Consider the following 27,151-nt stretch of genomic DNA (forward strand, 5'->3'; position numbering starts at 1 on the left):
TTTATAGTACAATATTCTTCTGTCCATTTTTGATAGCTCATGAATATTTGCTAATGAAATTGCATATGTTATTGTTCTGAAATTGAATAAATAAGAAAAAAAAGAATTTGTGCAGATTCAAGTCTCAAAAGTACAATTAGTGAAGATCTAATTACATGAAAAAGTTGTAGAATTTTACAAAATAAAATCAAAGAATAGAAAACTTTATTTACAACCAAAAGCAATCTTAAAAAAAAATTAATTAGAACAATATTAATGGCCTCATCAATAACGGGAGTAAGCAGTTAGAGCAGTGGCAGCAACGTCAATGACTACAGTATCACTGGTTGTCCCCGTCGTCTGCCACCTCATCATTGCTTAAATCTGTAATCTTCCTCTTTTTCATTCTCGTTGTCATGGTCTCTTCTCTTCAATGTTGCCATTGGTAAAGCCGGCAACCATCATCTAAGACTTTGTTTTCAAGCATGTCGTCGGAAGTCTTCCATAACATTATCGGACTGATCATGGAGGTAGGATAGGGTTTTACTGCGGCTTTCAATGCTTGATTTGGCTTACAATTAATTTAAGAGTGGTTTTGAAATATTCAAATACTTGTCATCTATTTCTCTAATTTCTAGCAAATTGTTTATGGAGTGAATGTAAACCATTGGATCTTCTACCAATTTAAAATCAATGCTTCTGATACTATGGTGCATCAAAAACGTCTAAAAGATTTGAGCTGATTTTAGACTGACCCAAAGATTTAAATCAAAAATAAAAAATTAAGATTATTTTGATTTTTTACTCTTTGGTCTTGTCCGTGTTTTTTTAACATTTTATCAACCATAGTCGAGTCGAGAGCAGCTGGGGTTCAGTTTCGTTCTGCTGAGTCGCATACCGCTGTTTAGTATTAATCATAGAAAGAAGATAAGAGAAAAGGAACGACGGAGGAACAGAAAGAGATGCCATACGTGTGTTTCAAGACGCTAGACAAGTTTTATGGAATCGACGTCTCCGATTTGCTTTCTCCGCCCAAGGAATTGGAGGACCAGGCGGTGGTGACTTGGGCTTCTCTTCCTCCGATTCCAGCTGCTTTCAAGGCTGATCTTCCGGCTTTCTGCGTGCAGCTTGTGGAGTTCGACTCCAACTTCTATCTCATCGGAGGTCTTCAAAATCGTCCTACCGGCGATGCTCGTATCGGTCCTCCTTCGGTCAAAACATTCGAACTTCGTCTGGACGAAGATAATGAGAAACAGAAGCAGAAGCAGTTAACGTTCAAGGAGGTGGACTTAATCCCTGAACCACCAATTTGCTACGCCAAGAGGGTGTTCGACTACGAAAAAATTAAGGAGGATTATTATTTCATCCAGTTCGATCCCATGATGCCTAAAATATCAAAGGATTCCTTCTGGGTTCTGCGCTCACAAGCACATGACTGGCAACCTCTACCGTCTCCTCCCGACTTGGGCCTCAATGTTTATGATGTATTTGAAACAAATCATTTTGTGTATGGTGAAAAAATATATTTTCAAACCATTTATATGACAGATGATGCATTTACGAAATATATGGAATTAAAGAGCAAAACTCCTTCGCCCAATGTTAGACAGTTTGAAAGCGTGCTCTTCTATTCCTTTGATCCATCCTTGGGAGGTGGGACATGGACTATACAGGGGGAGCTGATGCATTCATAGAATCTTTCGGTTTTACTGTTCAGGGCAGACAGCGCTTCCACCGTCCCATTACACTGCCTCTTCCAGGTATCATTGTCAGCAATTTCAATCATAATGACTTAATTCGTTTGTTTGTTTCTCTAATTTATTTATCTTTTTTATATGGTGGATCAAAAGTTATTTTTCTCACCATAAACATACTACAATCGATATGGAATTGAATTGAATTGAAATTTTTATCTGCTTGGCCTGGGATAGTTCGTTAAAGTACACAATTTAATTGAATTGAGTTTTGTTAGATCATTAAGGATATTTTCAGCAGTGAAACTTATAACTGAATTGAAATCTAGTCCTTATGTTTTTTGTTGCAGTCAGCGGGGATTATAGTCTTCATCTCTCTACTTCTGACATTGAAAGATCCAATCATTTTGGTGAATGGGAAAATGGGTATAAAGCAACCTTACATGCCTTGCTTGTGAACAAAAGAGGTGTTCGATTTGTTCAGCCAATCGAGGGTTGCTTTGAGGGCATCCAACCTGCATTTTATTATGCATGTCCAACTCTCGTCTACCTTGGTGACAACATGGTTTGTGCCATGTTAATTGGCTTTCTAGAGGAGCATCATAAACGTAGATGTCCATTAATTTGTGTTTCTGTATTTAATTTATCTATCATGGAGAATGCTATTGATATGGATTACATTAACAGTCCTGATCTTAAAAAGGTTCATAATTTCTTAACTGTTAATGTAATGAGGAGAAATGTCTATTCCATGGTAGATTATTTGGAAACACATTTAATACTGAGAGACGTGTACCCATTTATAGATGAAATTAAGGAATTTCTTTGGACAGAGTCAAAGGATCCTCTCTTTCCTGTGTCAAAGAAGCCAAAGCTCATCTAGAGTTATTTCCATTTTAACATCTTTTATTCATATTTTGCTTAGGTTTTCTTGAATGTATTTTTGGTTTAAGAATTAAGATGACATGATACTTCCAACTGTATTTTATGGATTTGGAAACTTCACACTGAAAGAATTGGGTTGAATTTTTTAAAGAATTCCTTTGTAATTATTTAATTTGGGATGAATGTGATGTTATTAATAGTATTTATGATTTCGTTTACTTTCGAGCCGTGGCGTTGCTAGCTCTGGCTGTACTGAGGCTTGCTTGAGTACTACCTCCGACTGCTTGGTTGCGAAAAAGTTCGAAGAAACACTGATTTTATTGGATGTATATGGGCCATGGCTTTTGGTGAAGTGATAGCAAAGCTGAGCAATCTTGATTACTTTCAAGCATTGAGATTGTGAATGTTTTGGCTTGATCAGCACTTGGCTATGGTTATTGCATAAATTCAATTATTCAAGCTACGAATATAGTAATTGCTTGAGATTGTGGCAGCAAAACAAAGTGTAGTTTGCCATATGAAATTTTAAATTTTGCATGCAAAGAAAGTCTCATTAGTGAGAGATAGAGGAATTAGAAAAAGATACATAATACTACTATAGGTATGAGCAAGTTTTGTCTCAATTATTCAATCTACTAATAATCTATATGATAACTTTATCCAAATTCAATACTAAGTTTATATTCAAAATGTAAATGCAAGATAATATTTAAATTTGTAATTTAATTTTTCAAATAACAAACTTAATTAATTTTAGCAAAAATATTATGTCTCAGGTGAATTTTTTTATAAAATATTTAATATAAACATCATATTAACAATTAAGTTAGTAAATAATTAAATAATTAGTTTTAAAATTATTCTCTATAATTATAAAAATGATACAATACTAAAATTTAATTATAAATACAAAATTTATTTATCACAAATTAAAATTTAAGAGAGAAATTTTTACTCTACAGATTCCAACAAACAAGAAGAATGATTTCGTTGAGTATCAAATATCACAAACATAACAATAATAACTCTAATAAATTAATTTTAAGATCAATTGATATAATAGAATATATATACCCAAAATTTTTAAATTCTATCTTACCTTAATCCTAAATTTTTTGAATTTATTAATACCCATAACTATAATTATGACAAAAATTAAACAGTCACTTTGATGTCTTAGTAATTAGTAATATTTGAATTAAAAGGTGATTTTTTTTTTTCTCAAATTTAGGCTAATTTAATGAAATTTTGGAATAAGAACCAACATAAAAAAAACACAATTGATAGAATATAATAGAGTTGGAATAGAAGAAGAGTAATGAAAATAATTAAAACAAAAGTATATAAAAATTTATTGTTGAAGAAAATAGCACAAGGGAGGGGAGGAAGACATATTCTGACGGTGAGAAAGGATGGAATGGTAGCATATAAGCATAGTGTCTATGTGTGTATGATAATTTTAGAGGGTGTGTGTGCCATTGGAAAGAAAAGAAAAGAAGGAAATGTTATAGGCTTGGCTCAGGTTTTTTTTTTTTTTTTTTTAAGATTTTATAGTCTCTTCACCTTTAAAATATTCGGTTCCCAAACTTCAAACACGAAAATATTTTAAGTTTCAAATAAATACGAATATTTAATTTGTGGCGCATTATATTATCAGGTTTTTTTATTTTTTTATTTTTTTTCGAATAATTTTCTCAGATAATTTTATTAGAGGCTACTTCTTTAAAATGTAACTTCCTTATTTGTCGATCAATTATAGTAATAGGTTTTTATTCAAATAATAAATCCTCTTTTAATTCCACTGATTGAAAAGTAAGTACATAAAATAGATCATAATGATATTTACGTAACACAGACATGTGAAATATTAGATGAATCATAGACAAATTAAGTAGTATACGTTACTACGCCTATTCATTCTAAAATCTCAAAAGGACCAATATAGTGAAGACTAAATTTACCTTTTTTGCCAAACTTAATCACACCTTTTATAGGTGACACTCGAAAAAAAACTTGATCACTCACTAAAAATTTTAAGTATTATATCTCCTATAAACAACACCTATATACTTTACATCAATCAGCAAAATCAGTAAAAGTATCTAAATATATAAAAAAAAATAGGACAACTTATACATATAATCAAACACATAATTAATATATCCTAATCCGCAAAATTCGCACATCACACATTGTATTTTATGTATCTTCAAAGTCTCAAAACACCTATTGACGTGATTCTTCCGTCGTCTATTACTCTCATTTTTTCTCTCGTTTAATTCTTTTTTCTCTTTATACACAATTGCTAAATTCTAAAACATATCTTTCTTCCTCATAATTCTATTTCTCAAAAATCTTTTTTCCCAATTGATTCAATTACATCCTTTAATCTAATCTACCACATTTTTTTGTGATACCATTACTGTTAGTTCTTCCTCTCTAGTGTTGGCTTCTTCAACTAGAAATTGCACAACCTTCTTCAATTATTATTGTCACAATTAATATTGAATCTAGGTTTTAAATCAAATGTTAATTTATATTTTTTATTCTCTTTCTAGGGTAGGAAGGTATTCAATCAATTTGCAAGTCCAAAACAACCGTTGAGCTAGCCTAGTTTTATGTCGGTAGAAAGAGGAGCTTCATGGTAGAAAAAATATCAAACATGTTGTGACATGTATACACTAAGCTTAGTATTATTAGTGTGAGAAATATATAGAATAGGTGAAATAGCTAAATCCTCCTACAAATTAAAATAAACTTTTGTGGTAAGATGGGTGATGAAGAGCCACCAACTAATCAATGTTGACACTACTTAAACCTTAATCAATCACAAAAAAGATCATAAAATTGATATATACTAATTAATACCACTCAATCATCATTCATCAAAACATACATTGAATTTACATATAATAAGATAATAGTAATAAAGATACTTTTAATGGAAATTGCAACATATGTAATAATAATTAATTTTATTATTATGTCAATGAGTTATAGTTCAAATGACATAGTCTTCCCATACTCAATTAAGAGGTTGCGGATTCGAGTCTCCTATCTTTAGTAAAAAAAAAAAAATAATTTTATTATTATTATTATTATTATTATTGAAACGTACGTGGACCCTTCATTTTGATTTTGCTGGTGAGGAACAATAATAACGTATTGAGTGTTGCAGTTCAGTTCCTTGGATGAGGGGTTTGGTTTCTTTGTTTTTGTGTGTGTAGTGATTATATATATATACATATATTACTGAAATTGATACATATGCTATGCACGTTACGTCGTTTAATTTGAGCTAAGTGACAATTGATTGGGAAAGGTCCATTCGTGTATATTCAATTAATTAATTAGCATCTTAGTTAGTGTGGGTACGTTATACATTTATATATATAAGTAAATTAATTAATAATTAACTAGTACTAATTAATTACTAACTAGTGACAATCTGGCAATCTTAAAAGAGTTAAGAGACGGTGATCAGTAAGAATTAAGAAATGATTTTGTGTTGCGAAAATATTTAATAACAAAAAAATTTAATAAAAAACTATTAGAACTTGCTTTATTTAATATTTATTATTTATTATTAAAATTAATAAATATTAAATAAAAAATGTAATTATTCTATCAGTTTTATTAATTTTATTAAATTTTTAATTAGATTCCTATATTTTTTTTTAATTGGGTCTATATACTATATCAAATTTTGTAACTAAATTCTTACCGAGACAAAAAAGTTAGAATTGATGAAATATTTTATTTAATTATACAGAATATTCAATCAAGTGTTAGACATATTCATTTTATTTAATAAAATATTCTATTAATTATAATATTTTTGTCGTAACAAGGATTTAATTACAAAATTTAATATGGTATAAGAATTTAATCTAAAAAAATATAAATACTTAATTAAAAATTTAATAAATTATAAAAATGTACAGAATAATAATTAAATTTTTAAAAAAATTTAGAAAGTTTTTTCTCTAACATTTCCGTTTGTATAGATGCGAGTATAGTCTAATCTTTGCTGTTGATATGATAATTATTTAATCTGTATTATTAAAAATTTGAAAAATTATGATTCGAGTCTGAAACTTTTTTTTTTTAGAAAAAGAGAAAATTTACTACTGCTACCATGTGACTCACTCATAGTGCGTGGTGGTTTGAATTTATGTAAACTTTATTTATTTATAAAAAAATAATTAAAGAGAAAAAAAATAATGCACGGCCATATATATGCTTGTAATTTTTTTTTTTACTAAAGATAAGAGACTCGAATCTACGACCTCTTAATTGAGTATGAAAAAATTATGCCATTTAAATTATAACTCATTGATATATATACTTGTAACTTAAAAGGGAAAAGAAAGCAAAAGGGAAATTCGTGTGTTGGCATATTAATAAATGAGAAAGGGATAATAAAAACACGTAGCAATAGCAGCAAGACGTGTTTATTAATTATATATCATCCACATATGTATAAATAATAATAATGAATACAATTATGGTGTGGCCACACATACATATTATAACGACCTTCTGGATCCTACTTTTTTTTTTGCCCTTTTCTGAATTAATTAATATTCAACTCTACATATACCCAAAAAGAAAAAATAGAAGAGTTCATTTGAATGAGATGGAATAATATAAAATTGTGAGAGAATGTACGTTAATTACGTATAAAAATTCTTAAACGTCATGTTAGGTTATCACTACTTCGCAGCCACGCTGATGCATTGATTATTAGTTTATGGTACCAATAATAATATAACAAAGAATGAACCGACAAAAATATCATCTTAAATATTATATATATATTCTTTTAGGTAACCTATTTTTCTTTAATATCTAACTCCACTTCTTATATATTTTCCTTGTGTTCCTTTAATTTAGAGCTACTTATTAGACTTCGTTATTCTGTAACCTTTTATATCAAGATTTTAATCAAGTCTTTATAATTTAAAATTATTAATTAAATTTTTATATTAGATAAAATATTAATGTAGTATTTTTTAGCTAGTCTATTAAAAAATACAATTTATTTAGAATATTTATTTTTGTGTAATGTAGAATAAATTATTAAATATTCTAAAAATATATATTTTAAAATTATTACTTTTTTAAAAAAATAACAACTAATAAGATTACAAAATTTTATTTAGTAATTTTTAACTATAAATATCTAATTAAAAAATTGATACAACTATAAAAACCGTAAAATAATTAAACTTCTAATTAATTATGGTTGTTAAAAAAACAATTCAAAATTATTTTAGTTTCCAAAATTTAAAAAACCTTGTGTCATTGTAGGCGTTTGTTTTGAAGAACTGAGACAGAGACTGAGAGACTGAGACTTAGTATTATGTTTGTTGGTTCAGAGATTAGTACTAAAATTTTTGTCTTTGTCTCTAAAATTTCAGTATTTCAGTACCTCCAAAAAATAGGGACATAGGGGACTAAAATTTTTAGAGATGGAGACTGAAACTTTAATAACATTTTATATCTAAAATATCCTCATTCCAATTAATTAATTTCAATTTTAGCCTTTATACAAATTAAATTAGAATTTCATTCTTATTTCAATTTCTGTCTCTCACTTTACACCAAACAGAATATTAAAATTTATTTCAATCTCTGTCTCTTAGTCTCTGTCTCTCAATCTCAGTCTTTTTGTCTCTATCTATCTACCAAACGCTACCTAGGACTAGTGTACTAAGATGTTGGAGACAGTTACCTTGGCCTATATGGTTGGTTAGTTGCAACTTGCATTGCAAATTCAGGTGATAGCTACTTCACACTAATCTATGCATGGCAATAATTGAAAAAGGGCGCCATGGAAATACCATTCAAATAAAGTTAGGTTAAAAATTGATATGTTTGCATACATAATCTTAATCTTAAGCTTATCAATATTAAAAAGGTCAACATAGTTGCAATTTATAATTACTACTTTCTTGTTTGCTTATCTAATCAGATAAGATTGTAATGGACTTTATTTCAAGACTCCATGTCACAAATTGACCAATGAAATCATATATAAAATAACCAGACATTATTATCTATGCACATAATATATATAATAAAATATATTCTCTCTTTTGATAATATTGTTAAGCATAAATAAAATAACCAGAAATTATTATCAACTATGCACATAAAAAATAATAACTAAATTAATTATCCATATAATATATATTAAATAATATATATAATAATTTAATTTTTTTATATATACCTAACATTTTTACATTACTATTTTTGTCAAATAAAATATATGTCTCTCTTTATTTTTTATTATCAAATAATTTATATTACGTACGAAATAGAATGAATATAAAAAATTAATAAATTTAAATTAAAATAATAAACTTTTTCTAAACCCCATTTTCCACGTGGCGTATTGAAAAAGTGACCACAGCCACAGGTTGGCGTCTGTGGCTCTCTGACCATAGAAGCTACCATGCTTCCATGCCAACCATAAATTGACATTTAATTTAACAATATGCAAAACTCCAAATTACATAATTAATTAATTAATATTCTTACTTTACACTTTTTTTCTAAATAAAAAATTTTAGTTTTTTCGATATAAATAATAATTAATCAATTTTTAATAATTTGTGTTTATTATAAAATTAATCAATTCTTTTAACGTAATTCAATATTTGGTCAAATAAAATAAATTTGTTGCAAAAATATAAAATAATAACTATAATATAAAATTTTTTAAATAAAATAAAAAATAATTCTATGTACTTTAAAGATATGTAGCATGATCTCTAGCATTAATAATAATAATAATAATAATAATAATAATAATAATAATAGAAACCCACCAACGTAACCAATATAACACTCTCTAAAATATACAATATAATATTTTTATTTAATATTTGAATATAATTACTACTAAATTGTTCCTTCTATAATCCGCAAAATCTTGGGATAAAAAAAGAGGGAAAAAAAAACATTTTGTGATAAAGTAAACGAAAGAAAAAGGTGCAATGATGATAGTAGTTTGCTGAAGCGGAGATGCTAAGTAAATTAAAAAAACCTTTCTGATATGTCTCTTTCCTCTGTCTCCTCCTCTGTTTCCTCTGTTTCTGTTCTGTTTTTTTTTTTTTCTTCTTTCCTCTGTTCCATGTTTTCATCATACAATTTAATAAAATCATATTAATAGTTTTATTTAAAACTTTCACTAACGTTTTCTGTCTTCTAAGTTTCCTTGCATTTATTGAGAGATGATGTTGTGTTTTTCTTATATGTTTCTGAGATGCAGGGGACTCTCTTCTTCTTCTTCTTCTTTGGTGTGTCATTAGATTAAATCTTCTTTTTCCTGTTGCTTTGGCTTATCCATTTGGGATTCTTTGATTCCTTCATCACTCAGAGGAACATTTCTTCTCTTTGAAAATTTTGTTTCTTATGAAAAAATCCTTAGATATTCCAATCTTTTCTTTCTAAGATACCAAAAGGTTCCTTCTTTCAATGTCTTCAATTTAATTATTTGCATCCACTTTTATTAGTAGTCCCCTCAGCTCTTATTATTACATATTTTTTCATATAAAATCTTAATCTTTTGTTTATGGGTGGCTCTTAATTTATCAGATTTCTCTATACCTTGTACCTAAGAGGGAAAAAGAATTTGGTACCACAAAAATATCTATTTTATATATATTTTAATCTTCACCATGAAAATGGTCATTTTCTTGGTTGGCTTTTAATATATAAATATATTTCATTTTCTAAATTTTTCTGTGTTTTGGAGGGTCTCCCAAAAAAGGAAAAAAAATGAAGGAAAAAGTGGATTCACCAGTTACAGTTCTTGAGGACTATTTCAGGTCCTCAGATTCATCAGAAACAAGTTGTTCAAAAGATCATGATCATAGTGGTTTGGATTCTGAGTCTCAAGAAATTTCAAGGCCAAGTTGTTCAAGGTGGCATTCGTTTGTTCAAATTTTGAAGGGAAAATCATCATCCAAGAACAACACATTGTTGCACCCTTTGAACATATCAAGAAGAATGAGTAGTAGCATGAGAGAGTCTCTATGGCCAAGTTGCCTCTTAGATGTTGCAAGCCCTTCACCTTGTAGGTCACCTTGGAAGATCTTCTCTCACCATGATATTCAACTAGCAACCAATCATTTCAGCCAAGGTAATCCCTAAATTGTTGTTCCTTCAAGCATTTTGATCTTTCACTCAAGGAAGTTTTCTTAGTTTAAAGTATATTAAAATGGGTAGTCGAATGTACAAGCATTTTGCGTTAACATAGTGTCGTAGACAACCTAACCTGATAATTACATCAGACTAATTCTGTTGCTTGAATCTTTGACTTTGAAATCACACGGATACAACTCAATCGTTGAAGTTGTTCTTAGTAGTTATTTTTAGTATATTATTATGTATATCTTACTTTTTTATATAAAAGTATCATATTATATTATATGTTACTAGGTTATCTCAGTTTCCATGTATTATGACAATGGTTTAATTTGAGTTTTCTGCATTGTTTTTGGTGCAGAAAACTTGATTGGAAAAGGTGGTTATGCTGAGGTTTACAAAGGGTGTTTACCAAATAATCAGGTTGTAGCAATTAAGAGGCTAACAAGAGGAACTGCTGATGAGATCATAGGTGACTTTTTATCAGAACTTGGAGTTATGGCACATGTCAATCACCCCAACACTGCTAAGCTTGTTGGTTATGGTGTGGATGGTGGAATGCACCTTGTTCTTGAATTGTCTGAGAAAGGGAGCTTAGCTTCACTGCTTTATGGTAATCATTGATGTTATGCTATCATTTTGTTTTCTTGCTTTATCTTATTATTGACTCAAGAGTAACAATTGAAATCCTCATTCATACTCTTAAAAAATTCAATTTTTTTATTTATTTAGAACTTAGAAGAATAATTAAGAAAATTAGTTAGGAGTCTAATAATTCATTTTGATACAATAGTTGTTAGGGAAAATTATGCAGTCGAGGGGATGATATTGAAAAATATTAGAAGATTAATATTTTTTTATCAATATTAGCTAATATTTTGGATCATCAATTTATTTTTATACTATTAAAATTTAGAATTTAATATTTAGATTTAGAGTTGAAAGTTTAGGCCAAAAACAATAACTTTTGTTGGTCATATAGTAGTGTTCGGGTAAATATTATATACACCATTTGTTGAGTGAAATTATTCACTATTTCTTTTAAGAGAATTGCTATTTGTACACTAAAATCAGCCACTAAAATCAACCACCAATATATTTGTGTATAAATACATATGTAGTTTAATTTATTTTCAATGTGTATTTATATTCTAGCATGTATTTTATCCTGGTGGCTGACTTAGTGGCTGATTTTGATGTACACATAGCATAGCCCTTCTTTTAAAGGTTACGTGATATTACATTATATAGTATTTGATTTTAAAAAAAATAGGATATAAATATAAAAATATAAATTAAGATAATATAAATATTTTTTCTCTCACTATCAGCTTTCCTCTATCACTAACCCTTATAAATAGGAGGAAAGTTAATATATTTTATAAATTCAAAGAAATCAATATAATATATAAGATTGAATTATTTGCTCCTTCATCAGGTTCGAAGGAGAAATTAGCATGGTGCATGAGGCAAAAAATTGCAGTAGGAACAGCAAAGGGTATATTATATCTTCATGAGGGTTGTCAAAGAAGAATAATTCATAGAGATATAAAAGCTGCAAATATATTGCTCACTGAGGACTATGAGCCTCAGGTATCATTTTTTACTATTTACACAATTTTGATTCTTGCAATTGATCACCACAAACACCTTTTTATTAATGTTTTTATTGCATTTTGTATTCACCCCAAAAGACAAAAGGACAATTTTGTTGGAAGATTCTTTGTTTATTTATGGATGAAAATGAAAAATGAAACTGAAACTGAAAGTGAAGCCTCTTTGTTTTTTTGTTTCAATTAATTAGCTCATCCGTACTTCTTAATATTAAAAGCACTCAAGTTTAATTATTTATTTCTATATTAATGTTTTAGTAATTAAATAAGTACTATATAAACTTTAATTAAATTTCTGTGCAGATATGTGATTTTGGGCTAGCAAAATGGCTACCGCAGAATTGGACTCACCACACTGTTTCGAAATTTGAAGGAACTTTTGGGTATGTGACCTTTAAATGATTTTTTTTCATTTCAATTTTATTATGTTTTGATTGGAGTAAGAGAATAGAGTGAAAATATTTTCATATACAAGTTCTTTGTTAATTTTACACACCAAATACTTTCATAAATAAATTTTGTCGCCCAATTTTTATTTATTAACCAAATTCTTTATTTTTTCGGATGCATATACATTAACTTAACAAATATCTCAAACATTTTTTCCGTCTTTTTAAATTCAAAAATATATTTATCTTTTATTTTTAAACATGTTTTTATTGAGACTGTATATGGATCGGATAATATCCGTATATCCATAGTAATTATTGTATCCGATTTGAATTTTGTGGATTATCTGATCCGCAGAGCCATCGGATCGGATCAGATCCCGTCCGCACTATGATAGGATAATAGGATTGGATTGCGGATTTGGCAGTGATATCTGCGGATGCGATTCGCAGATTTGCATATCCGCACGTCTTATATAAATAGTATAGTTTAAAAAAATAAACTTTAATGTGATATGAATTTTAGTGTGTTATTTTATGAATTTTATGATATCTTATTTTTAATTTTTCATGTTGTACTTCAACTTAGAATAATTAAATTTAGATCTTGTGTTTTTTTTTTTTGTTATTCAAAAGAACTTTTATGGATAATATTTTAAGAATAAATAGGCTTAAAGAGGTAAAAAAATAAATTTTTTGGAAATTTTTTTTAAAACAGCCAAATTTCATTCTTAAAACGGTTTTTTTTTTAATTATGCCGATCAGATCGGATCGGATCCGACATGAAAAAATGCGGATATCGTAGCCGATCCGATAAGTGCAATGCGGATCAAATAGAATTATAAGTTATATTTGATCCGTGTGTAATCGTAGTTTCTATCTGATCTGTGTATTTCTATCTCAGAATAACAATCAAATAATAAAAACTCAAATGCAGTTGTCTTTATACGAAGTTATTAGTTAAGAATCATTATATAATTTAGTATATTTGACTAAATTATTATCTAATGACTTTTGACTATCAATTTCACATGAAAATAATTTCGCGGAGTCTTTACCTGACCAAATACTAATCCGGTGTTACAACTTCTAGTGTGTTTCTATTAACTAGGGTTTTGATTTATGATTGCCACAGGTACCTTGCACCTGAGTACTTGCTTCATGGAATTGTTGATGAGAAAACAGATGTATTTGCTTTTGGTGTGCTTCTATTAGAATTGGTCAGTGGAAGGCGTGCACTTGATTATTCACAACAAAGCCTTGTTTTGTGGGTATAGTATCCAATTTCATTCATTTCCAAACAACTTTTATTTCACATGATCTTCATAAAAATTCAAGTTAATTTATGTTCTCATCAGGCAAAACCATTGCTGAGAAAGAATGAAATTAAGGAGCTGATTGATCCATCACTAGATGAAGAATTTGACACAAGGGAGTTGAATCTCATGTTATTGGCAGCTTCTTTGTGCATTCAACAATCTTCAATTCGTCGCCCCTCTATCAGACAGGCATGCACGTCTTCTTTGCGTTTTTATTTTTATTTTTAATATTTTTTATTTATTAAAATTTTATAAAAAAATACAGATGAAATACACTCTTATCTTTTTATTTTTATAACTGTATAAATTTATGTGCCATTAGTATTTTCAAACACCGCTTTTATTATTTGTTTTAATTTTTTTCTTCGGTTGGAAGTTATCATTTAATTGAAATTTTATTTTTCATATATATACATAATTACTAAAAATAATAAGAATATTAAAAAACACATGCTGGGTCTTTTAAGAAGTTGAAAAGAATGTTGTTTCTTGAGGCTAAATTTGTTTATAATGAACGAGGATCGTGTGCAATCCAATTATGTTGACAATGTGTAATTGGTTCGTCCAATTATTTTGCAATAGAAATTTTTAAAAATATTTTAATATCAAATTAAAGGGTTCGTTTTTTTAGTGTTTGTTTTTTTTAATTCACAAATTGGATAGTCCGAATTTTATTTCTAAAAATCAAAAGTCCGTTTTTTTCCTCAAAAATTGAATTGTTCGATTTCTACACTCTAAATCCAAATCTAAGATTAATTTTCTTACCATTCACTCCAATATAAAAAATAATTTGCGATTTATTGATTATCTTTCTTCTCATTTATATACACATTTCAAATTGTAATTTTTTTTCCTCTTCTTTTTGTGGTGGTAGGTTGTTCAACTTTTAAATGGAAATCTCAGCTGCTTTAAGGGCATGAAGAAAACTAGATTTCCATTCTTCAGAAAAGTCTTCCAAGAAGAACTCCTTGATTCTGAATAATTTGAAGGGAAATGCTACAAATATATCAGGTTGAATTTGGAACATTATATATTAAGATAAATTACTAGTATAAATTTGAATATATTACTCTTTAAATATTCAAATATATATACATTTTGATTATTTTAGTGTATGATGTGCCAAATTCAATCCGTTGTATTCACTATTCAAGACTTACCTTTTGGTGCAACATGAAAATCACATGATCTTCTTCAGCATGCACACACAAAAAGGAGATTGTGATCACTGATGAGTTAATGGTAATTGATGCATGTGATGAACTCCTTTTATTCATTTTGCCACAAAAAATTTCTTTTCTTGTTTTTTTTCTCAATCCAAACAAGGTATTGATGGGCTTCTATATATAGGAATTGACTCATCAAACCCAAAAAAGTTTTGCCCTTTGTGAAGCCCAAAAGAATTAAAGAAGCATTCTATTGCCCCTAAACCTGTGTACATAATAGAATTTTATTTTATTTTATTTTATTGGTAATAGATAGTTATTACTTCATTGTATATTGAGTCTTAGTTAAGACACCAAAAAAAAAATATATATATATTAGAATCTTTTCATGTGCAAGTTTCGCATAATTTGGTATATATATGGAAAAACATGTTGTTTAGTAATTTAGATAATCTTTATTGTATATTGTTTTTCATTTTTTTATTTTTAATTAATAATTATTTAATGACATACGCTTTTGATCATTATAGGTATCGATTGGATATTTGACTATTCATTGATCAATCAATAATCAATTAAAAAACATATTAAAAAAATAACCAATTAATAACGAAGAAAAATTACCCCCTTTCCAAGAAAATTGACTCTATTATTAGTTTATAGCAGATCTTCCAGTAAATTTGGATGGATTTATAAGTGATTTTTTTTAAATTTTTAATTTATATAAAATTATTTGAATTATTTACAAAAAATTAAAAAACTTCTCTTATAATAATTTTTTATTATTATTTTTTTAAATTAAGTATTTTTATAATTGAAAATTGAAATATAAAATAATTTATTTATAAATTATTTTTAATATAAATTTTTATATTTTAAGTTTTTTTTAAGAATTTGATTTAGTTATTTATTTAAATTTACTCTTAATATCTTATGTTGTCTATAGATAATAACTCCAGCTAATAAGTTTTTATAAATTTTTTCTTTTGGAACTAATTTCTAAACTAGAATTATCTAAACCCACTCAATGTTATCAAAATCTATAGAGATTAGGGTTCAACTTGTGTTCCTGTTATCGAAAAAAATAGTCCATAACATAGAAGAATTAGGTAGATATTATATTTAAAGTTTAATTTTGAGGAAAAAAACTATGTAAAATTTAACAAACTTTCTACATCCAAAATTGGATATTCAATATTATAAAATCTGTAAGAGTAAAATATTTTATAGTAGTTCATTTGTTTTTTTGGTTTCTAATAGTATCCTTTAATCCGGTTGGCTAAAGATTAATCCGTCGTAGATTAGAACTTCATTTAAAGATTTGTTATTAGTCAATGACTTGTTACATGCACAAAACAGAATTTAAATTTTTGACATTTATTTAAACAAATTAGTAAACTACCTATTAGACTAATCTAACTTGGTTTATAGTAGTTCATTGGTAATTATTAATTATGGGATATAGACTTTAATTTGATATCAGTTATCACGTTATAAATAATTTATGGGCCCAGCTACACATACAAGTATCCAAGCTTCCAAGTTGGCCCAGCCCAAATCGAAGACACGCGCATAAGGAAGCATAACATGGCGCGTCAAAATCACGCGCTCAACACAAACGGTTCGTATGGCAGACTCTTCCACTTCCTCCACTTCTTCCACTTCTCAAAACGCTTCGAAACCAAGGAAACGCTCCCAATTTCGAGCAAAAATCAAAGTTCAAAAAATAGAAATCGTTGTTCGAAACCTCCATCAAAACAACATCAAACTCTACGTGAAGAATCTGAAGAGAAAACGAAGCAAATACACTCAACGTAAGTTCATCAAGAAAACCTCCCAATTTTAGTTTTCTTCTACGTCGTTCTTCTCTAGGGTTTACTGTGCTATTATTCTTGCTTCTTTGTCACACTGTTCTAAGTTCTACGTCATTCTTCTAAGTTTTACGTCGTTCTACATTCTTGTTCTAAGTTCTCTTGCTACTGTTGTTGATTTTTGGGGCTTTATTCCGTAGATTGGGGGTTGTATACTGTTTGAACTTGTAATGTGACTTGATATTGATGCATGTTTGAGTGATATCTCACTGATATATATGAATGTATCTGAATAATTTCAATGGGTGTATCTCACTGTTATCAATGGGTGTATCTGATTCTTACATATGGGTGTATCTTACTCTTATCAATGGGTGTATCTGACTCATATATGCGTGTATCTTACTGATATCTGAATTAATTTGATATTGAAGCATGTTTGAGTGATAACTGACTGATATATATGGATTTATATGAATAATATCTATGGGTGTATCTCCCTGTTAACAATGAGTGTATCGGATTCTTACATATGGGTGTATCTTACTGTTATTAGACCTTGTAATGTTGCTTGATATTGAAACATGTTTGACTGATATCTGACTGATATATATGAATGTATCTGAATAATTTCAATGGGTGTATCTCACTGTTATCAATGGGTGTATCTGATTCTTACATATGGGTGTATCTTACTGTTACTAATGGGAGTATATTTGTGTGTATTTTTTGTTTCAGACAAAATGGCAGCAAGAAACCAAACGAAAGACCTTAAGTGTGCCACACATCTCCTGAGTGATAAGTTCAGAAACATGGCTGAGGAGAAGAAGGCAATTGTCAGGGATCTCGGATTTGGTGGGTTGATGCACGTCCCACCTCTAAGGGTGGATCACCAACTCTTAAGGGAACTGGCAAACAACTTCAAACTTGGGGAGAACAAACTGAAGACAGGATATGGTTCTTTCCAAATAACACCAAAGACAATAGGTGATGCGCTTGGCATCAATGCAACAGGTAACTAGCTCAAAATTATAGGTGTATATTAAGTTCATGCTTGGGTGTATTTAAGGTTGATGCTTGGGTGTTTTTGAACCGATTTTGATACTTTGTTGTTTTCTTTTTTGTAGGAAATCTGTTTCCTGAGAAAGTTGAGTATAAGCAACTTTATAAGCAACTTTCTGATGATGACAAAATAATTTATAGAAGATTCCAGGGTAAGACCCTCAAAAGTCTTACCGATGAAATGATGGAAATCGGCGTTGGCAGCGAAGAGGAACGCCTGATGTTCAAGAGGATATTCATCCTCTACATACAGATGGCGTTCCTTTTGCCAACGACGATAAACAAAATATCGCCCGTGCACCTCGCCCCAATTTTTAAGATGGACGGCATATCGGAGAGAAACTGGGGGGCGCATGTTTTGACCTTCTTGATCAAAGGCATCACAGACTACCAGGATAAGAAGAAGAAGGCAATTGATGGCTGCCTCTTTGCCCTCATGATAATATACTTTCATCTTTCTGAAAACAAAGGCAAGAAGAGGGCCGAAAGACCACCAAAGCCTTGGATTGCCAACTGGACTAAGGAGAAGTTGGTGGAAAGAATGACTGCAGAAAAAGAAGAAACTTTGGTAAGTAAACATAATATGTTGCTTGTATTTTATTTACCTGAATGCTGCTAGCTAAAATATCTCATGTTTCAGGGGATTGTGAAGATGGCGGAGACAAGAGCAAGAGAAAAAATGAAAGAAAAAGAAAAAAAAGAAAAAACACAAGAAATCAAAAAAACAAAAAAAAGGAAGGCGAGTCCAACATCGTCTTCGGAGACAGAAACAGCTACTGACAGTGACACTACTACCTCTGAGTCTGAGAGTCAACAAGACTCGGAGGATTCAGCAAGAAAACACCCCATCAAAAAGGGGAAAAAGTAAGTACCATACTTGGGTGTAATTTCTTTTTCGAGTTGGGTGTATCTTGTTGATCACGTTGGGTGTATTTTATTATGTTCTAAATAATCACTGTTTGCCTTCCAGAATGGACTCCAGAAAAAGAAAGCAGAGGCAAGAGGAGCCAGATTCTGATTCAGAATCTGAATCTGAACAAAGTGATGAGTAATGTCCTGAAATTATTACTCCTTTCTTTTGGCTTCATTATAAAGATTTCGTGTATTAACTGAAGTGTCTGTTATTAACTTATAGGAGTGAAGAATCATCACCTGCAGAGAAGGAGAAGGAAAAGAAAAAAACAAAAACAACACCAAAAAAGTAAGCACTTCTTTGCATAATATTCTGTGATAAAATTAATTTTTTATTTCTGATTGGTACTCTTTTTTTTCCACCCAGAACACAACCAAAAAAGAAAAAAGTTCTCGTGGAGGATTCACCTCCTAAAGAAGACCAATACTTTGACGGGTACAGTACCTCGTAAGCTATATTACCGTCTATCGTCGTAATTATTTTTGTTAACATCTTCCTTTATGAATGTAGTGAGACATATGAAATATCAAGTGATGAACTGGATGAATGGCTAGGGCAAAACGTTGATAAATCTGCTGCAGAGGGGTATGTCTTGATGGGCTGTCTATTTCATATTTTTTTGTGTTTTGCATGCTAATAATTGTTTCTTGTTTTGCAGGGAGAACCAACCTGACCTGCGATCGACAGAAGGTCGCTATGTGTCGTCTGAAACGTAAGAAGCTTTATTATTTAATAAAATCTTGTTATCATGAATTGGGTGTGTCTTGTGGTACCATTTGGGTGTATTGAGTGGATCAAGTTGGGTGTATGTTGTCTAATAAGTTGGAATATTAACTTTGTTGTGTTGCTTGGATCAAATCTGTCTTAGAATACCGGCTGTGAACTTGGGAACTGATGCTCCTTCCTCTCAAGGAAACACAGAACAGAGTAGTGTAAACCAGCCGTCACAGAGCATGTAATTTCTCTTTCAAATCACCGTTACTTTTGTTCTTCTATTACCCTTCTACTTCTAATTCTGTATATATTTTTTTTTAGAAAAAAAAGCCCTTTATTATTTTATTCAAGAAAAAAAAGGCAGGAAAAAAAAGCAAAAACTGCAAGTATGTAAGTTCTCAAAAAAACAAAGCCTGTCTTATTTTTGAATTGTTCGGGTGTATTTCTTGAATTTCTTTGGGTGTATTTTAGGTTGAGTCCGTCTGATTCGAATATGATGGTTGTGAGGGAACAGACACCGTCCGAAGCGCTTGCAATGTGAGTTTTACAATAATATTCAACCTTATAACCTTATTATTTTCAAAGGCGTTGTTAACCTTTCATTTTTCTTCTTGTTTAGAGTCCCGATTCAGGTTTTTGTGCCGGCATCCCAAACAACCACAGAGACAGATTTTGAACCAACCCCTATGCTACAGATTGAAGGGACTACAGAAACGTAAGAAATAGTATTGAGTGTATATTTGTTTGGAGTTTGGGTGTATATTAGCTAACAGTTTGGGTGTATATTGTTCCTGATTAGTTTCTTTTACGCCGTGATTAATTTTTTGTAACTGTGCAGCACTCCTGAAACCCCCAAACAACTTCAAGAGACCACACCCACGGTTCCCCCAGCTCCAACTAAAGTGTAAGTTCATCAGACTAAAATCAATCTTTGCTTATCATCTGTATATTCTTATTCTTATTCTTATTCTTATACATGATGACGCAGTCATCCAGACGCAGAAGACGCTGCTGCCCTGTTGATGATGGCACGGACAGCTTCCTATGTTCCGAAAACAGATCCAGGGGTGCCATCATTCAGCCTTGGATTGACTGATTCAAGCCAGGAGGGGGCGTCAACGCAGGAGACAGAAATGGAAAAATCTCCAGAAGCTGCGAATTTGATAGAACAATTGGACAGTTTGGTCCAAAGAATAGCAAGCAGCGCGACGAAGGGAAAAAACACAAGTCCACAAATTCAGAGGGAGACTGGGGGAGAAAGTTCTGCAAAGTTTGAAACTCCTCGGGGATTATATCAGATTACGGATGATATGAAACAAAAGTGCTACATCTGGGGGACGAGACTGAAGGAAGATGCAGATGGCAATACTAACGAGTATGAGGAGATGTGCACTCTGATTGGCCAAGGAGAATACATTTTGATGAGAATGCACCTTGCTTCCCTCCAGGCAAAAAGTGATATAGAATCTCAGGTAATATTAGAATAAGATTACTGTTTTTACACCAAAGTCAATTACAATGCTTATTAATGTAAAATTGATTTCGGCATATATTTCTAGATTGTATCTGCCGTCTGCCTCATCCTCAACAACAAAAATGAAAAGAGATTTCAAGAACAAATATACTGTCTCCCCCCCGATATTGTGGTAAGTCTTACTTCTACGATCTTCGGGTGTATTTTCTGTATTGATTTGGGTGTATTTGTCACGTTCCATTGGGTGTAAGTTTAGTGTTTCATTTCTCGTTTCCCATTCTTGCAGTGCATGGCGCTTTCGGATCACCCAAACGGGGAATTCGTATCACCAAAAACGAAAAAGGAATTCAGGGTGGAAGCCTACCCGAGTTTCATTCCCTTCATAGATAGAAAAAAATTGACTTCGCACCCATATGTAAGTTTTCGTTTGCTAAATTTGTTACTACGCTTATTTACTTATTTGCAAAATAAAATAACACACTGTTCATGTGTGGGAATCCTTCAGATTTTTGCCCCTGTCTGCTACGCCGGGCATTGGTGGTTATGGCTGATAAATACAAGAAAGCGGAAATGTCAAATACTTGACCCGCTACACAAAATAGCTCCCACTGATGAGAGAAAGACCATTAATAAATTCACTGTAAGTTGCCTCTGTCTTCTTTACTTTAATAGATAGGTCTATTTCGTTAGTTGTGATGGGTGTATATTGTCCATTCAGTTGGGTGTATCTTGTCCATTCATTCGGGTGTATTACTGATTTGTTTTCGTATTTAAGGGATACGTATTTTCAAGATTGATAACATATGCCGGCGGGAAACCTCTTCAGAAAGGGGAGAGGGAGAAGGAAATTAAATCACCATATGTTAAAATATCAGGCCAAAAAACAAGGTATAAATTTGTGAGTCTGAACATTAAACTTTTGTAAATGAGATTTGTAATTTATATTCTTTGTTTTCAGCTATGACTGCGCTGTGTACGTTATGAAATGGATGGAGATAATTGAGCCAGAAAACATCAAAAAGGGGAAGTATCAATGGGATAATTGGCCACAGGTAACTGTCTTTAAAACCATATAACTCTGTATTACTTTACTGAATTAATATTGCTGTTTAAACAGAATATACTTTTTTATTGTAGGAGGAGGTGGACCACTATAGAGTGGAATACGCATCCCGTATACTATTCAGTGAGATGAATACACAGAGAGATCAGGCAATTAGAGAGAGTAGTGCTATAAGGCTGTCAAAGCCATCCTCTATATTATTAAGTCCATTTTGTCAGATTAATTCTACTGATATAGAAAGTGGGTAGTTTGTAAATTGAACAAATGATGTAAATATTTGCCATTTATCAACAACTTCTATTCCATGTATATTTTTTCCCATTTATCAACAACTTCTATTCCATGTTAAATTATCTGTGCTGGTAAACTGTCTGTGATGTATTCAAAAGCTGTATTACAGGTGGTAAAATATGAAGGAAAAAATCAAGGCATATATAAACACAAACTATAAACTGCTACACCCAACGCAAGTCTAATAATACACCCAAGGTTGTATAAAAATATACACCCAAACTGTCTGCACCGTATTCAAAATGTATGAATTACATGTACTAAAATATGAAGAAAAAAATCAAATCAAATATAAACCCATAACCTGAGAATTTTTACAGCTTTTGTTTTATATATATCTATATATGTGTCTATATCTAAATTGTGAATTAACGAAAATACACCCAAAATAACGGTGCTTTTACACCCATATTCTGAAAAACTATACACCCAACCAGTTATCCCCTGCTGCTGGTACCCTGAACTGATAACTCATAACGTGTCCTTGATATTGGCTGCAATTTGAATGCGCCGCTGATGCAGCATCAAACAGGTTTATCTGAAATATAACACACACACATTACCTAAACTATTAACGAGAAAAATAAACTCAATCGCCACAAATTTAAAGAACATTACTTTTACCTCGCTTAAAACTTTCGTCTTCTTCTTCTTTGTGGCATTTGCGATCTGTTTCTCCAGCTTTGAACCTAGCCTGTTTTTTGGACGTCCTCTTGTTCGAATCCTTGGCGGGCTTTGAAGCTCGTTAACGGATTCCAAGTTGGCGTCTTCGTGGGATAAAGAAGATGTCCCCTTCCTTTTGGCTTTTAATGCTTCCATCTCGGCCATGACGTTATCGTACGCGCGGTGCAGAATTGCAGTCAGCTCCTCCGATTCGGAGGCAAATTCGCATATATTTTGCGAACGAAAAACCAATTGGTCGAACCTCTTGCTTCTTGGCTCCATTAGTGGCTCGTCGTGGCTGCTCTTGATGTGTGTGTGTCGCCTCTTTACCTTCTTGCTCCATCGTTCCAGTATGTATCTCGGTGACACTTGGCTTACTTGTTCGAAGCTTAACACGCTTAGTGCGTGACGGCACAGTATCCCTCTCGACTCGAATAATAAGCAATGGCATTTTACCTCGGCTGCAACCGAGTCGTAAGTAACCACGAACTTGTTGAATATTGAGCTGGAAACTTGTTCTCCGACTTCGTATACTGAATAGCCTAGAGCGGAATTCTTCAGTCTGGTGATGCAATTCGCCTTTCCTCTGAATTGCGCTTGGACTTCCCTAAACTTTGCGTGAGTGTATGCATCTTGAAACTGAGCTTCAATGCAGGATTTCGTTGCACACGGTATGACCGTATGAAAATCTGCAGCATCTGATTCTCTCTCTGCTTGCTCCCTGCTTCCGAGGCAATTATCGTATTGTTTGACGAACTGAATAAGCGAGCTGTTCCGGGTGATATACTTGTTAAAAAATGAATGCATGCTCTCGCTCCTTTGTGTGCTTCTCATCCCTGCCCAGAAATGGTGATCCAGATAGATAGGAACCCATATGTGACGGTCTTCGTACAGATCTGCATAATACACCCAAAGACAGTCTATAAATACACCCGAGAAAATATGTAACTTACACCTCTGATGCAGATTTTAAAAAGACATTACCTGAAAGCCACTTGTTGTCCCCAAGACCAAAATTCAGCAGAAAATCGTTCCAATTCCTATCGAATGAGTCTTTGCTTTGAGAGTTCCAAACAACTTGGCTCATTTCTTGTTCGATATCGGCATGTCCCTTGTACCCGTTTAATTTGCTTGGAATCTTCTTCATGATGTGCCAAATGCACCAGCGGTGAACTGTTGTTGGCATACAGGCCTCTAAAGCCCTTTTCATGGATGCGCACTGATCGGTGAGAAACCCTTTCGGAGCGTTTCCTCCCATGCAACGAATCCAGCTTTGAAATAACCATTTGAATGATTCAATTTCTTCGTTCTTCATCAAAGAGCATCCGAGAAGTGTTGATTGACCGTGGTGATTCACCCCGACAAAAGAACCACAGACCAAATTATACCTGAAACAAATTACCATGGTCCAGAATGCAAAATCATTAGCTACACCCTAACAAATGCTTCGCATACACCCAATGAAACAGCCAATATACACCTCTACTGCGGATTCGTAAAAATAAATTAATTTGGCATCATAAACAGGGACAGTTTGTTACCTGTTTGTGTTGTAGGTGGTGTCGAATGAAATGACGTCTCCGAAATACTCAAAGGCGGCTCTGCTTCTTGCATCGGCCCAAAAAGCCAGCTTAATCGATTGATCCTCTTCGAGTTGGAGCTCAAAAAAGAAATTCGGATTCTTCTCTTTCATTCTTAACAAATATTTCCCGAATTCCTTTGCATCTTCTTGTTCGGAAACATTCCGCACTTCCCTGGTAATGTAATTCCTCACGTCCTTTTCGATAAAATTTAACTCGCGGTGACCCCCGGCAGCCGCAACAAATGATTGGTAGGTTTTGCTTGGTCTGATACCGGCCTCCTCGTTATTCTCTATCGTACGACGAATGGACATGCTTAGTTCCCTGTGCTGTTTGAGCATCTCTGCTTTGCTTGGACAGCAGGGGTGTGAATGATCCAGCACAACCTTTGAAATGATCCAAGCACCGACATCCTTCAATGTGTGTATATAAATTCTTGCAGGACAGTTTAGACCGGCTGTCGGATTGGTCTTCTCGGCCGGAGATATTTTAGATTTCCATTTTCCCTCTCTGCTACATGTAATCAGTTGGTTCTTAATCTCGTTTCCCTTCCTATTTGTGCACCGAACTCTTGTAGAGAAACCTGCAGCCTTGGCGTAGTTCCTGTAAAATTTTCCAGCATCTTCAAGGGTAGTAAAGGTCATTCCAACCTTTGGAACAAGCTCGTCATCAACAACTGAGACAGGCTGCAAAAGACACCGTGTCAGAACTGTAAATACACCCATAGATATGATTCAAATACACCCAATCATGTCTAATACGATACACCCTAACCGCAACAACTCAACTACAGAATGACTTTTAAAGCAATAAACTGTAAATACACAGCATGCAGATATAATACAGTTCTAAAAACACACCTAATCATGTCTGTTATAATACAGCTGAACAACAACAAGTAAATTAAAATAACAAAAAACCAGTAAAGTGTAGATACACCCACACTTCTAGCTAAAGTACACCCAAACAAGAATTGATCTACACCCGAGCGTCTGCTACAAATTCCAAGTAATTAATCACAACTAATACATTGAATCGACAGATTCACGTAAACGTGTTACTTTCACAGTAATGTTCAGCAATTTTTCAACTACACAATGCTATACAAATTACTGAAAGAAATTTCATACTAATCCTATGTAAATCAAACCTCAGGGACTTCGTTAGATTCTGACTCATAATCCACTTCGCCTGCATTCAGATGACAATCTGAGGTTGTATGATCCATTATCTTCAAAACGAGATCAAACTTTGATTTCGAAAAACAACAAATCAAAAATAGAAAACGAAGATGGAGTTGCAGAGAGAGACAAAGGTAACCTAAACGAAGAAGATGCTAGTGAGAAAAGGAGAAGAAAAGAACAATGGAGAAGAAGGAGGGTAAACGCGGGAGAAGAAGAAGAACGAAATCTCAAAATAACGAAAACGAAAAGGGAAAGAAATATTTTAAATCTGGTAGTTAGATATACGCGCGATATTATATAGCGCGTGTAATCAACGTACCTGAAGCAGCGCGTATTTTGATCTTATTGTTTAATGAACTTGTATGGCATACAAGCCATTAGGGCTTGTATGCAGAGCTTTTCCGATAATTTATTATACAAATTTAAACTATTAAAGGAAATAAAGGATAGATAATATCATCTCAAACATCATATTATTTATCATTTATTATTTTTTAGCACTATGATGGGGCCTCTACTTTTGTATTCAAAAAGAAGGACCAATAATAATCATAGTTATAGGCTATAACATTAAAGTGGGAATATATAATAAGAATGAAAAATTCTTCCAAATCCAATCTCTTGAATCTTGAAGCTATTTTACTGTTAAACAATTTGGTAAAGTAAACAAAACTAAGTTTATCTGCAACGTCACCAAAATAAAACAAAATTTAATGGATGTTTTTTAAAGTAATATATTTATAAGTTTGTTTTATATTTATATAATTTATTTTAGAATAAAATATATTTTTTGTTTTAATATTTTTCAGAAATTTTTAAAATATTTTTAAATTTTATTTTATTTTAGTTTTATCTTAAAAAAATTTTATTTATATTAAATATATGTCAAATAGCTAATTTTTTAAAAAATTTAGGGTCAATTCAATAATAATTTTACAAGAACAACTTTTAACATAAATAAGTTAGACATAGTTGTCATATACTATTATTAGATTATTCATAAATTTTTTGAAAATTTAGTTGTTAAAAATATATTTAATATAAATTAAAAAATTTTAGGATAAAATTAAAATAAATAAAATTTAAAAATATTTTAAAAATTTTTAACAAAACATAAATATAAAAGATATAATTTACTTTCTTCTTTATTATAAGATACACAATGACCAAAAAATGTACATACACCACTTT

The 27,151-nt window shown here is 31.4% G+C and overlaps 3 protein-coding genes across 4 annotated transcripts; all 3 read left to right on the forward strand.

Moving 5' to 3' along the window:
• The first annotated feature begins 387 nt into the window (after nt 1-387).
• On the forward strand, nt 388-2,730 carry LOC110269075 (uncharacterized). Its single transcript, XM_021116447.2, has 2 exons — nt 388-1,739; nt 2,024-2,730. Exons 1-2 carry the CDS (start codon nt 1,640-1,642, stop codon nt 2,554-2,556), a joined length of 633 nt encoding a protein of 210 aa, XP_020972106.1. The 5' UTR covers nt 388-1,639; the 3' UTR covers nt 2,557-2,730.
• A 6,812-nt stretch (nt 2,731-9,542) lies between these two features.
• On the forward strand, nt 9,543-15,648 carry LOC107626097 (receptor-like cytosolic serine/threonine-protein kinase RBK2). Its single transcript, XM_016328878.3, has 7 exons — nt 9,543-10,713; nt 11,080-11,331; nt 12,157-12,311; nt 12,635-12,714; nt 13,856-13,991; nt 14,079-14,228; nt 14,914-15,648. Exons 1-7 carry the CDS (start codon nt 10,350-10,352, stop codon nt 15,019-15,021), a joined length of 1,245 nt encoding a protein of 414 aa, XP_016184364.1. The 5' UTR covers nt 9,543-10,349; the 3' UTR covers nt 15,022-15,648.
• Nucleotides 15,649-16,717: 1,069 nt separating this feature from the next.
• LOC148575401 (uncharacterized) lies at nt 16,718-22,490 on the forward strand. 2 transcript variants are annotated; one of them, XM_088504044.1, is made up of 21 exons: nt 16,718-17,019; nt 17,755-18,030; nt 18,144-18,646; nt 18,719-18,942; nt 19,049-19,126; nt 19,214-19,279; nt 19,358-19,426; nt 19,502-19,576; nt 19,650-19,703; nt 19,860-19,946; nt 20,027-20,095; nt 20,177-20,242; nt 20,325-20,420; nt 20,544-20,609; nt 20,694-21,177; nt 21,265-21,351; nt 21,466-21,594; nt 21,685-21,819; nt 21,955-22,067; nt 22,138-22,231; nt 22,317-22,490. In XM_088504044.1, the coding sequence occupies exons 1-21, from the start codon at nt 16,833-16,835 to the stop codon at nt 22,488-22,490; spliced, it is 3,132 nt and encodes a 1,043-aa protein (XP_088360170.1). In that variant the 5' UTR covers nt 16,718-16,832. The 2 variants fall into 2 exon arrangements, with proteins under 2 accessions (XP_088360170.1, XP_088360171.1); XM_088504045.1 differs by lacking the exon at nt 20,027-20,095.
• Nucleotides 22,491-27,151: the final 4,661 nt, after the last annotated feature.

This window comes from Arachis ipaensis, chromosome B2 (assembly GCF_059453495.1).
Source record: "Arachis ipaensis isolate K30076 ecotype BB chromosome B2, ASM5945349v1, whole genome shotgun sequence".
NCBI classification, from domain to species: domain Eukaryota; kingdom Viridiplantae; phylum Streptophyta; class Magnoliopsida; order Fabales; family Fabaceae; genus Arachis; species Arachis ipaensis.